The 13,055-nt window shown below is 57.5% G+C and overlaps 1 protein-coding gene across 3 annotated transcripts in view; it reads left to right on the plus strand.

The window, feature by feature from the left end:
* The window catches only part of ADAMTS10 (ADAM metallopeptidase with thrombospondin type 1 motif 10), a 76,740-nt gene extending 67,504 nt beyond the window's left edge, over positions 1 to 9,236 (plus strand). For all 3 annotated transcript variants that reach the window (XM_076359345.1, XM_076359347.1, XM_076359346.1), the window contains exons 16-25: positions 216 to 349; positions 1,221 to 1,344; positions 1,905 to 1,985; positions 3,434 to 3,597; positions 4,032 to 4,158; positions 5,127 to 5,256; positions 5,912 to 6,116; positions 6,349 to 6,525; positions 7,205 to 7,361; positions 7,776 to 9,236. In XM_076359345.1, the coding sequence (XP_076215460.1) occupies positions 216 to 349; positions 1,221 to 1,344; positions 1,905 to 1,985; positions 3,434 to 3,597; positions 4,032 to 4,158; positions 5,127 to 5,256; positions 5,912 to 6,116; positions 6,349 to 6,525; positions 7,205 to 7,361; positions 7,776 to 7,885 (1,409 nt within the window). In that variant the 3' untranslated portion in view covers positions 7,886 to 9,236. The remainder of the gene's footprint in view (positions 1 to 215; positions 350 to 1,220; positions 1,345 to 1,904; positions 1,986 to 3,433; positions 3,598 to 4,031; positions 4,159 to 5,126; positions 5,257 to 5,911; positions 6,117 to 6,348; positions 6,526 to 7,204; positions 7,362 to 7,775) is intronic.
* The last annotated feature ends 3,819 nt before the right edge of the window (positions 9,237 to 13,055 follow it).

Below are 13,055 nucleotides of genomic sequence, written 5' to 3' on the forward strand. Positions count from 1 at the left end.
CGGTGCTGATCAATAAGGAGTGTGTCTGGGTCCCTCCGTGGGTCCCTCCACTCAGCAGGGACATCCTCCTGGGCACCTGGAGCTGTGCAGTGGGCCAGGTGCAGGATGGAGGCATGGGGAGGCTGAGGGCAAGGCAGCTGTTATCCAGGTCTGTCTCTCCACGTCTTTCCTCGCTGTCCTTGGTGGCATTATTTGAACCTCTGCTTCTTTCCCAGGGGGTGTGAAAGCCTGTTCCCTCAACTGCCTGGCCGAGGGTTTCAACTTCTACACAGAACGAGCCGCAGCCGTGGTGGACGGGACACCGTGCCGGCAGGACTCCAACGACATCTGCGTCAACGGGGAATGCAAGGTGCTGCCGGGGTCTGGGACAGGCTCGGGATGGGGAGGCAAGGGCAGGACCCCAGGCAGGGGAGCGCTGCCCTGCACATGCCCGCACGGACACAGGTATCCCTCTGCCTGTTCACCTGCAGGAGCAGGAGCACATCCACCTCTGGGCTTGTGCCCATCTGCTCTCCATGCACCGGGTGCCACAATGGCCTGCATTAGTGATGGGTCTCTGCATTTACAGCCCATGTAGTCCCAGGCACTTGATATTTCCCTTGAAATGGGACCTGGAGGGGCTATAAAAGTTTAGTTATAAGAAAGCACGGCGGGAGTGGTGAATGTCCCCCAGCAGGCAGGCAGACAGGCTCCCTCTGTCTCTGTCTCCCTTCCTGTGTCTCTGGGATCTATTTGTCTCTATGGGGCTGAATATACTGTGGAACAAAACGGGGATTGCACCATAGGTAGCCACAGCCGTGGTGGTGACCCGCTTGCTAGCCCACATACTGTACTGTGGCAGCGGGGCAGAGCCGGAGGCTTCATGTGGGCTTGCTACCGCGATGCTGGTGCTGCAGGGACACGGCTCTCCTTGGGCTGCTGCAGCTCCACCAGCTCAACTCAGGCACCCTAACCTCTGCCTCGTCCCGCAGCCATGGGATTTCTGCCTGCGCCCCCCAGCCTTGGACAGAGACCCCCCCAGGGCTGTCCCTGGAGAGGGGTGGCAGAAAAGTGGGGCTGGGCCGAGGTGATGTTACTGAGCACTGCCTGGTGTACAGTGCAATGGAGGGGAGTGAGGTGGAACCCAGGGGAGTTCCCCACTCCCTGGGATGCTGCAGGTCAGGTGTGGGGAGGACAAAGCCCCACCAGGACGGCTAATTCCCTGCTGCTCCTTCCTCCAGCATGTGGGCTGCGACCGTGTCCTGGGCTCTGACTCAAAGGAGGACAAGTGTCGCGTGTGTGGGGGAGACGGCAGCTCCTGTGAGACCGTTGAGGGCGTCTTCAACCAGTCCCTGCCGGAGGGAGGTAGGGAGCAAGCAGCCTGGCCAGCACAGCCGGCGTCACCCACCCTCGAGTCCCTCCTCGGCTTCACCTGCTCCTGGGGATGCACAGGACAGGCAGGGACATATCCCAGGGAAATACCCCAAAGGGTAGGACCAGGCTGCAAGCAGGGAGCAAATCGCTCCTGTTCACTGAGCAAGCCGTGACCCAGCCACCGCTGGCACCCAAGTCCCTGGCACAGAGCGCCAAGCTCCTTCCCTGCTCCCCAGCTCACACTGCCCTCAAGCCAGGCTGTGGAGATGCCCATGGAGATCCCAGCTCCACAGCACCTCCCCAGCATGGCCACTCCCATCACAAAAGCCCGCACTGCAAAGCAAGCAAGTCACTGTCCTGGTAGGCCATAGTGCTTTTTCTGTTTAATTGCAGTGGGTGGCTGAACGAACACCTCTGCACTGCCAGCATCTCGTTTAGTGTTTAACCCATGGGTAACAGGGTGGCACACACTCCCATCCAGCTCAGGGCAGGGTTAGCTCTGGGCTCGGAGGCTGAGCATCGCTGCTTACCAGCCCCGGGTTGTCTCACAGGTTACGAGGAGGTGATCCAGATTCCCAAGGGTTCTGTCCACATCGACATCCGGGAGCTGAACCTCTCCATCAACTACCTAGGTGAGATGGGGCTGGGGGACACTGAAATCCCAGCCAGACACCCCTTGGTCTGCCATTTCCCTGCGGTTAATAGAGCGTGGTAAAGGCTCAGCACGGAAAACCTCCCACTGCAGCAGAGGATGGGGTTGGGCGTCCCAGCTTGGGGTTGGGGGCAGAGGAAGGCAGCAGTGCCTGCTGGCAGGGCGGCGTGTCCCAGGCCAGCATGGGCCGTGTCAGTATGGCACACGCAGCCCCTGTCTCGCTGCGGTGCTGCCTCCGTCCTGCGCTCACTGTTCAGTAGTGTAACCCTGAGCAAACCCCACACCCCGCCGTTCCTGGCACTGTCTGCAGGTCCTTGGCATTCCCCCCCTCCGCCAGCATGTTGGGCTGGGGATTAAAAATAGACCTGCTCACATTTTCCTTGGGCTTAATTTTCCAGCCAGACTCTGGCTGGTTTTTACAACGGGCTTTTTTCTTTCTCCTTGCCTTCTCTTTCTGTCCTCCAAGCAATGGACAGTGATTGCGGAGAGGTGGGCAGGGGCACTCACTGCTGGCTCGCTGCCTGGTGCCTCCGCGGGAGCCTGCCCAGATGCCGGCACCGGTGGGAGGTCGCAGCGGGGCTCTCCTGGCAGCATCCCTCCAGGCCAGCTCCCTTTGCTGGGTTCGGGGATGCCGACATCCCTCCCTGCCTGGCCCAGGTATACTGGGGACTCCTCGTGTACATCCAAGCTGGATTTCTGTGTACTGAAGGCACAGCCCAAGCTCGTATCCCTATCGACTGCTGCCACCAGTTTCTCCCACTCCAGGATCTGTCCCTGCACCCCAGTGGGAGGGGAGGGAGCACCCTCCATCCTCATCCGTACGAAGTATCTTTCCTCCTCCAGAGCATCATGGCAATGAGGTCGTTGCCAGCAGCAAGGGCAGGAGTGATGCAGAGCTGGGCGCCAGCACGGTGTTGGTGGCAGAGAGCAAGCAGGGAGAGCGTGGGAACGGGAGCAGGAGCGAGCAAGCAAGCCGATCCCCCTCTAGCGACTCGCTTGGGCAACCACAGCCAGGCTCCTGGGGACCAGCCTCCTCCAGTAGCCCCAGCAGCCAAGACCCAGTTTGCACAGCTGGATTGGAGCCTGGCTTCGTGGCCACAGCTTGTCACACTGCCAGGTGTCCCCATCACCACCCCAGGCAGCTGGCTGAGCTCCCTGCAGCATCATCCTTCCACAGTGAGGTGGTGCGCAGGCTGAGACAAGATGATGGGTACATTAGTCCCACCTCTGCTAGTGACTTTCTGTGTGACCGTGACCTGGGCACCTACTTTATTTACCCCACGTATTCCCTCCCTGTAAAATGAGGCTGATGATATTTACCCTCCATTGTAGCAGTGCTCTGAACCTGGCAGATGAGAAGCACCCGGCCGAAGCTGGATACAGGTACGTTCAGCCTTTCTGCTAACCCTTGCTTCCCTGTCCTCGCAGCGCTGAGAGGGGAGAACGGCGAGTATTACATCAATGGGAAGCTCTCCATCGACCCCCCACGGCGCTTTGACATCGCAGGCACAACATTCCACTACAGGAGATCCCCAGAGGAGCCTGAGTCCCTGGAGGCCTTGGGACCCACCAACGTCACCCTCTTTGTCATGGTTGGTAACATGGTTCCTTCATACCCCCACCTGGTGTGGGCTTGGTCTGGGCTAAAGAGACCTTGCCATGACTACGTGGGAATTGGAGCAAATCAGCCTCTGTCCTCGCTGTCTGGAGTAAAGGGGCACAGAGATCAGACATAAATTGGGCTAAATTCTCAGGTCTCTCTCCCTAACCTGCCAGGCTTTGGAACAATTTGATCTGTAAGTGCACAGGAGCTTGTTCTTTGATCATGTCACCTTCGTGGCTGCACCACTGTCATCACTGGTGGCTGCCATGTCAATGCTGGAAGGGGCTGGAAAGGGAAGGGGGAGGAGATTTCAGCTGCCCTGGATTTTAGAAAGCGCTCTGAGGTTGTGGGACGCCATCCAGACAGTCATGACCATGCTGGACTTCAGTGGCACTGATGCCTCGGTGATGCCTTTCTCTGCAGGTCCTTGTGCGGACAGAGCTGCAGGGGATCCGGTACAAGTTCAACGCACCCATCGGCAGGGATGCCTCGAACCAGTACTCCTGGCACTACACCCCATGGACCAAATGCTCAGCACTGTGTGCAGGGGGTGAGGTTTGACCCCATGTCGGCTGGTGGGGGGACACGTGTCTGCACTCCTGTGACTCCCACGCATTGTGTCTGGGCCACGTGAGACAGCGCACAGACGTTAGCATCTGCTTTGCTCTAAAGGAGCTCTCGGGTTTCTATATATTCCCATCCTGCACTCAGCTACATGCAAGCTGGTGTCAGTCAGCATGATCTTGTGGGCAGAGTGTCAGGGCGAACAACCTGGATGCCGTTCTTCGGCTGGACTGCGGTGTAAGTGGTAGAGGTGACGGAAGGTAGCATGATATGCTTGAAATTCATTTACTTGTGCATTGCAGGACAGGTTAGCCGATCGCACCGGCCCCTCTGGCCTTCAGATCTATGCGGCTGTGAACTGAAACACCGCTGATGCTTCCCTGAATCCCTTGGGCTGGTTCCCGTGGGGATTGACACAAAGGTTTGCGCCATGTCTCCTGGCTCTGGAGAACCTGGCTGCGGGTGACTGAGCTGGTGTTCAGAAGAAGAGAGAGGCAGTTTCAAAAGCAAGACTTAATAATGTTCCCTGTTAAAAGATAAGGGCCCTAACCTGGTCTTGCGTGCTAGGCCTCGACAAAGTGTTGCCCCCTCTTGTTCCAGCTATTCCCCCCAGTGCTGCCCAGAAAGTGTCACAAGACCAAGGTTAGAACAGGTTTATTTGAGGATGAGAGCCTTGGAACGCTTTGATCCTCCATCCTCTGCAAACTCTGCCAGCTTCTTGCCCTGGCTGGTGAGCCTTCACCCCATCCATTCTTTTCTGGACGTGTTAGAGGCAAAGGAGGCCTTGGTTATGAATAGAGAAGTCGGTTCAGGCTTGACGAGGTGCAGTGACAAGTGGTTGCCTGGTCACATTGCCCACGTGGGAGCAGAGCTGTGGGGCTTGTACCTGCAGCCTGGCTCAGCGCTAGCCTCAGGGTCCTCCTCTCTTTCCCCTTTGCCTCTTTTTCCTGACAGGCAGCCAGATCCAATCTGTGGTATGCAAGAAACTTTCCGATGGCTCAACTGTCTTCAACCATTTCTGTAGCCCTGAAACCAAAATGCCAGAGCGACAGAGGCCGTGCAATACCGAACCGTGCCCCCCAGCGTGAGTACCATGGCTTAGACCAGATCAAGGGAGTGTGGGTGGAAAAGCCAGTGTGGAGGAGGGTGAAATTCCCCCCTCTCTGCCATTCCCAAGTCAGAGTCCCCTGCCACAGCACCCAGGGGTGACACTACCTGGCTGGAGCAGCTCTGCTCTGGAGGGTGGGGGGCAGTTTTCTCCTCTGTGCCCCATCATGAGCACAATACAGTGCGCAACCTGCACAGCCCAAGTGCATCACTGCGGGGAAGGGGCAGTGGCGATGCAGGGAGCAGAAACCTGTGCTCTGTCCGTGAGGCTACACTGTGCCTTGCTCGGTGAGAGATGTGCCGAGCACATGGTGTGTTGGCCGAAGGTGGTCCCTGTAGCGTGACCTCCTCCCTGCGCTGCTGTGCTACTTGCAGAAAGGAGCCCTCCCCATCTGGTCCTTTGGTGCAGAGCAGATACTCAGCACAGTCCCTCAGAAATTGTCCCAGCCCCTCCCTGGCTGGCCCTTACCCCTCTCTTGAAGGGGAAGGGGAGATATGGAGGAACTCTGTGGTTCAACCAGAGCTGCCTGGGAGTCTGTGGCCAGAGTAGGAATAGGGCTGTGTACAGGCGTATGGGGACAAGCATGGACCACTGTGCCCCTCGCAAGCTTTGCTGTTTTACCTGTCTCCAGCTGGATGATTGGGAACTGGTCTGAATGCAGCCGAAGTTGCAACGAAGGTGTCCGCACACGCAGCGTCTTCTGCAAGCGTAAGATCTCTGCCATCGAGGAGAAGACCTTGGATGATGCTTCCTGCACCCCTCCACGGCCAAAGATGCTTGAGCCTTGCAATAACCAGACATGCCCTCCAGAGTGGGTCGCCCTGGACTGGTCTGAGGTAAGTGCTTAACATCGGCCCTCACCTCCCTGATGGCACTGGTCCTTAGGAGAACAGTGTCAATCACTAGGCCAGAACATCGGTGATGGCTGCTGGCCATGGAGAGCGTAATGTGGTAAACGGTCTTGTAGCTCAGGAGGCAGGCAAGGTGGGAGCGCTGGTGGGGAGAGCCAGCGCTGCCCCTCTCTGCTCTTTGCCGTACATCCTGACCGCATGTGTCCTCTCTTTGCAGTGCACCCCAAGCTGCGGGCCAGGTTTCCGCCACCGCATTGTCCTCTGCAAGAGCGGTGACCACAGTGCAACGCTGCCCACCTCCCAGTGCTACGAAGGCTCCAAGCCCCCGACCAGCATGAGGTGCAACCTGCGGCGCTGCCCACCGCCGCGCTGGGTGACTGGCGAGTGGGGAGAGGTAGGGACAATCCTTTTCATGGGGTTATTGAAGGAGAAGAGACTGCCTCCCCAGCCCCTCACATCCTAGCGCACATGAGGCTTTTACCTGCCAGCAGAACCCAATGTGGCCACCACAACTATCTCAGGGGCAGCAGGATTCTGTGGCAGTGTTCTTTGCTCCCCCTTGGCTCAGGAGGCCATTGTGATGGTGGCCCAAGCGCACAGCTGACCCAGGGAGTCTCCCAGGCCTAGCAGGGCCCCACAGAAGTCGTCGGAGGGCCCCCATGGGTATCTGGGGGGCAGCGAGGCAGGGAGCGGTACAGTGCAGTGGGAGCAATGGGCTGCAGAGGTGGGCTGGGCCACCTGCCACAGCGGGGCGACACGGACAGTCCTCCCTTCCCTCTAACACCCCTTGAGCTGCAGGGTGACATGGGAGTGCAGGAGGCCTGGGAAAGGCCGGTGATTTAGGGCTGGATGGAGAGACCCTCGCTGAGCCCTGGAGGTTCGGACCAAGCTTTTCAGGAAGCAGGGCCGCAGAGCTCAGCCGTGCCGGTGAGGTCCCTGCAGCTTCTGGTGAGGGAAGGGATGACTGCATCCAGCACCTTTTGCACCTCCTAAGACCTGGCCATGCCCTCTCCCCCCACGTTATTAAAGCCATGGCGGCCGCCGCAGCTCTGTGCTGTGCTGTTTCCCGGCAGTGCTCTGCGCAATGTGGCCTTGGCCAGCAAAGGAGATCCGTCCAGTGCCTGGCTCACACCGGGCAGCCGTCCAGCGACTGCGTGGAGACCCTGCAGCCACCCGGCATGCAGCAGTGCGAGACCAAGTGCGAATCAGGACCTACGGACAACCCTGAAGGTGAGGGAGATGGGGGGACTGGGGAGGGAAATGCGGAGCACTGCCAGCCTCAGGGGCCACACGGTACAGGGACACCGGAGCCAGCACAGCCCGACTTGGGCTCTAGGTGCTGTGCTGTGGGGTAAGGCTCTTGTGGGGAGACCTGATGCTGTCCCCTCTGGTCCCAGGCCAAACTGGCATGCCGTGACCCTGATAAATGGAGTAACTGCACCTTGGCAAAGAGAGGTTTTCAGTGGTGAGGTTCTCAGTAGCTTCTTCAGCATGGCTGCATCTTCTGCTTCCTGGTAAACAGCCTCCAGGAGCTTGGCATCGGGGTGCAAAAGGAGCTTGCAGATGGCTGGTTAGCAGTACCCCCCTCAGGGCTTCTCACCCCCGAGGCAGCTGTAACCCTGCTTCCTTCTGTCGCCCATCCAGAATGCAAGGATGTGAACAAGGTGGCCTACTGCCCGCTCGTCCTGAAGTTCAAGTTCTGCAGCCGGACCTACTTCCGACAGATGTGCTGTAAAACATGCCAGGGGCACTAGGGACACAGCGTGACCCCCGTGGGAAAACTGGAAGGCAAAAGCTGCGCCGGAGGGCCGCCGAACCGTGCCCTTTCTCTCCGCCCTGGGAATCTCCCCTGGGTCCAACACAGACACTGGTCGTGCTTCCAGTGGGAGCCGGCGTCACCCAAACCCGTCCCCCAAAGACATGCACCCTTTGCCCCCGAGCTTCACAATGGCAGGTTCCCAGTTAAACCACTGCCAGCCACTGCAGGCACCGCCACGGCCCAGTGCGACAGGAGCCAGTCGATGAGCGGTGGGAGAGGGAGAAGCTGGGCAGAGCACGGCAGCAGGGACATTACTTGAAATTCTGACATTGTTATTTATTAGTAGCGGACCCAGGTCCTGCAAGCGCCGAGACAGCCACCGAAGCGGCACCACTCGCCCCGCTCCTGCCTCGTCCTGTTCCGTGCCTGTGTCCCGAGGGCATCGCGGGGCATCGTGGTCCACAGTGGGGTGTCCCCGGAGGCTACGCGCACCGGGGGCTGCTGCCTTTCCCTCGGGGATCCCAGGGGAGACAGGGAGGTGGTTTCAGGTGCCACGGGTGACAAGCGTGGCTTGTTGCTTCTGGGTGATGGATGAAGATGAGCTGCTCTGGGGAGTGGGGTTGGAGCAGGAATATTGTTTTCTTGGTTTGCATCCTGTCACCTTGGGACATGCAGCAGGGGACAGAGGAAAGCAGGTCACACAGTGAGCAGAGTGGTGACACCAGTTTAACTGGGAGAGGGGGTTATTCAAACTCTTGTAACAACCTACTTTGATTGGGGTGCCCCCCTATTTTTCTTCAAAGCCCTTGTCACTATTATGACCATTTTTTATTCCAGAGACACCTCGAAGCACAAACTGAGGTCAGCACTGAGGCGTGCTCGGGGTTGCAGTCACTTAACGGGCATCAAGGACGTGTCGGACTGCAAAAAGCAAAACAAAGGAGGATGCAGGACGAGAACTGTCTTGGTCACAGTGTCCCCATTGCTGAGCTGTGACTTGGGACCAGTCTGCCTGGTCCTCGGCCCTCCCCAGTGAACGCCATGGCCTCCACAGCTGCTTTGCCTCCAAAGGTGCTTTACTTTCAAAGGTGCTTTGCCTCCAAAAGGTGCTTTGCCTCCAAAGGCAGCCTCGCCACATGCTGCTGTGGCCTCGGGGTGCTGGTCCCAGGGCCACCCACTCCTCTGCCCTCAGGAGACCTCCAGTGATGAGAAAAGAGCAGGCTTGAAATTCTTCCAGGTCACCTCCTGGCCAAATCTGGGCCAACACACGTCTTCTCCATGGACCACCGCACCCTGCAGAGGAGACCTGAATATCCAATCTACAAAGCATGTTCTTTTTGTTGTCATTATTGTTGTTGTTGTTATTATTTTTAGGCATTTCTGCATCACAAAGATGGGAAATCTTGTCCAAAGCCATGTTCTGTTCCCCTTGGGGGTCATCCGTATGGTGCAGGGAGGCAGACAGCCCTCTTTCCCCAGAGCAAACCTCTCCGCCCTGCCAGCCCTCATGTGTTACTCTACCATCTATATTTTTACGCGCTCATCAGCCGATCACAGCTTCTCTGGTGCTCAGCAAATCCCGTTTGGCTGTCGAGCGGGCCTTCATTTGTCTTCCTTCCTGGTGCAATGCTCCGTTCTGACATTTTGGTGAGGGCAGGGGGTGTTTTCACCTTTTTATATAGATATATATATAATGAAAAATGTTTAACTTACTAACTCTGAGGATGAGCGACGTAACGGCATGATTTATAATAAAGGAGTAGCTACGATCCCGGGCGCAGCTTCTGGTCCCAGTCTTGTTTCTCAAGTGGCAAGCCTGGGCTCTGGGCAGCCCCACACCACGATGCTCCTTGTGCTCATGCTGAAGGAGGGGTTTGGGCAGCAGGGGAGGGTTTTCCCTGCAGCCCAAGTGACTGGAGCGGGTCATAGAATCATAGAATCATAGAATCATTAAGGTTGGAAAAGACCTCTAAGATCATCGAGTCCAACCGTCGACCCAATGCCACCATGCCCACTAAACCATGTCCCTAAGTGCTGCATCTACACGTCTTTTAAATACCTCCAGGGATGGAGACTCAACCACTTCCCTGGGCAGCCTGTTCCAATGTTTAACCACTCTTGCAGTAAAGAAATATTTCCTCACGTCCAATCTAAACCTCCCCTGGCGCAACTTGAGGCCGTTTCCTCTCGTCCTATCGCTTGTTACTTGGGAGAAGAGACCAACCCCCACCTCGCTACAACCTCCTTTCAGGGAGTTGTAGAGAGCGATGAGGTCTCCTCTCAGCCTCCTTTTCTCCAGGCTAAACAGCCCCAGTTCCCTCAGCCGCTCCTCATCAGACTTGTTCTCCAGACCCCTCACCAGCCTCGTTGCCCTTCTCTGGACACGCTCCAGCACCTCAACGTCCTTCTTGTAGCGAGGGGCCCAAAACTGAACACAGTATTCGAGGTGCGGCCTCACCAGGGCCGAGGACAGGGGCACGATCACTTCCCTACTCCTGCTGGCCACACTATTTCCGATACAGGCCAGGATGCCATTGGCCTTCTTGGCCGCCTGGGCACACTGCCGGCTCATGTTCAGCCGGCTGTCGACCAGCACCCCCAGGTCCTTTTCTGACAGGCAGCTTTCCAGCCACTCTTCCCCAAGCCTGTAGCGCTGCATGGGGCTGTTGTGGCCGAAGTGCAGGACCCGGCACTTGTCCTTGTTGAACCTCATACAGTTGGCCTGGGCCCATCGATCCAGCCTGTCCAGGTCCCTCTGCAGAGCCTTCCTACCCTCCAGCAGATCAACACTCCCGCCCAACTTGGTGTCGTCTGCAAACTGACTGAGGGTGCACTCGATCCCCTCATCCAGATCATTGGTAAAGATATTGAACAGAACTGGCCCCAAAACTGAGCCCTGGGGAACACCGCTCGTGACCGGCCGCCAACTGGATTGAACTCCATTCACCACAACTCTCTGGGCCCGGCCGCCCAGCCAGTTTTTGACCCAGCGCAGAGTCCACCTGTCTGAGCCGTGAGCCGCCAGCTTCTCTAGGAGAATGCTGTGGGAGACGGTGTCAAAGGCCTTACTTCAGTAAGTAGGCCACAGGTAGACCACATCCACAGCCTTTCCCTCATCCACTAGGCGGGTCACCTGGTCATAGAAGGAGATCAGGTTGGTCAAGCAGGACCTGCCTCTCATGAATCTGTGCTGGCTGGGCCTGATCCCCTGGTTGTCCCGCAGCTGGGTAGGAGAGGTGGAGATTCGCCCAGAGCTGCTGCGTGGCACACAGGAAGAGGCTTCCCCTTGGCAGACCTGTCACGGGTTGGCTGTGCACCCCAGGGGCACACAGACCCCGTATTGGTAATGCTGGTTTGGGATTTTAGGCAGGGGGGTTGGTTGAAGAACTACATGTCTGAAATACCGCTGATGCTTCCCTGAATCCCTTGGGCTGGTTGCTGTAGGGATTGACACAAAGGTTTGTGCCGTGTCTCGTGGCTCTGGGGAACCAGAGGACAGACTCTTTAGTAGGGCCTGTAGCAATGGACAAGGGGTAATGGTTTTAAATTAAAAGAGGGCAGATTCAGACTAGATATAAGGAAGAAATTTTTTATGCTGAGGGTGGTGAAGCGCTGGCACAGGTCGCCCAGAGAGGTGGTGGATGCCCCATCCCTGGAAACATTCCAGGTCAGGTTGGACGGGGCTCTGAGCAACCTGATCTAGTGGAAGATGTCCCTGCCCACGGCAGGGGGGTTGGACTAGATGGCCTTGAGAGGTCCCTTCCAACCCAAACCGTTCTGAGTCTATGAGTCTATGTTTCTAACCTGGCTGCAAGTGACTGAGCTGGTATTCAGAAGGAGAGAGAGGCAGTTTCAAAAGCCAAGGGCACTGACCTGGTCTTGCGTGCTAGGCCTCAACAAAGTGTTGCCCCTTCTTGTTCCAGCTATTCCCCCCAGTGCTGCCCAGAAAGTGTCAAGACCAAGGTTAGAACAGGTTTATTTGAGGAGGAAAGCTCTCAGTAACGCTTTGATCCTCAGTCTTCTGCAAACTCTGCTGATGAGAGACGTGCCCAGCACAGGGTGTGTATTCGCTGCAGATGGTCTTTGTAGCGTGACCTCCTCCGGGCACTGCAGTGCTATCTGCACACTGGAAAGGGCAGGGGAGATACCCTATGAATATCTGGGGGGCAGCAGGGCAGTGCAGGATGGGGAAGAATAGCCCAAGCGGCACTTGAAGCTCCACCATGTTTCAAGGGAGATTGATGGATAGATGGAGATTAATTGATTGATTGATGGCTGGGAGACACATGCAGGCCAGCTGTGCTAAGGCCTCGGCTTCCCACCCACAGCATACCTGACTACTGCCAAAGAGCTGGGCCCATGCCGATAGAGTCTTGGGTGGGGCCAGACCCTCTGAGCGCGACGGGCTCCCTTCTTCAAGCATACCCTGGAATCGGCGTTGCAGTACCCAGCTAGGTCTGCTGGAGTTGGATCAACCTCCATGGCCTCCTCCTTATGTTCCAGTGGGTCGACCTCCATTGACTCCATGTCATTCTCTGCGGTTTTGGATCGCCAGCCAAAGAGTTTCCACACGTCCTCTTTGGTTTGGCAGCTCTTGTAGTTGCCCTGAGACTGCATTTGGCAGCTTCGTTGGGCTGCAGCACACAGAAGCTGGCAATTGCTGCCTAAGGCTTCCCCGCTCCTGTCCTGCTTCGACTGCTGGCACTGCAGGCACGAACAGCTCAGCAAGTGGTGGCCAGGGGCAGGGCTGCCCTTTTATGGGGCGGGGAACAATGGCAGTGAGGAGGTGGTATGTGACATCAAGACGCCACTGTGATGGCGGCGCAAGCACATGGCTGACCATGGCTCCCTTTGGCTGCCGGGTGCCTGGCCTGAAAGAGGACCTGCCTGGGAAGAGCAGGGTGCCCGGGGCTGAGGTGCTCTGCCCCTGCCCAGTCCCACACTGGTGGGACCCACTCTCCTCACCTCCTGCCACCCGATGCGTGCTTGGGGGAGGAACTGCTGCTCTGGTCAACAGAAGGTGAAACAGCCACTGGCTCTGACATGGCCAATTTCCTTCTCCAGCCAATGGCTGCCTGTGATCAGAGCAAACCCTTACAGCCCTGCTGGCTCTCAACCTGCTGGTGGGCTGCCCCGAGCCTGGCAGTTGCAGAATTTGCCATAAA

Source organism: Aptenodytes patagonicus, chromosome 25 (assembly GCF_965638725.1).
Source record: "Aptenodytes patagonicus chromosome 25, bAptPat1.pri.cur, whole genome shotgun sequence".
Taxonomy (NCBI): Eukaryota; Metazoa; Chordata; class Aves; order Sphenisciformes; family Spheniscidae; genus Aptenodytes; species Aptenodytes patagonicus.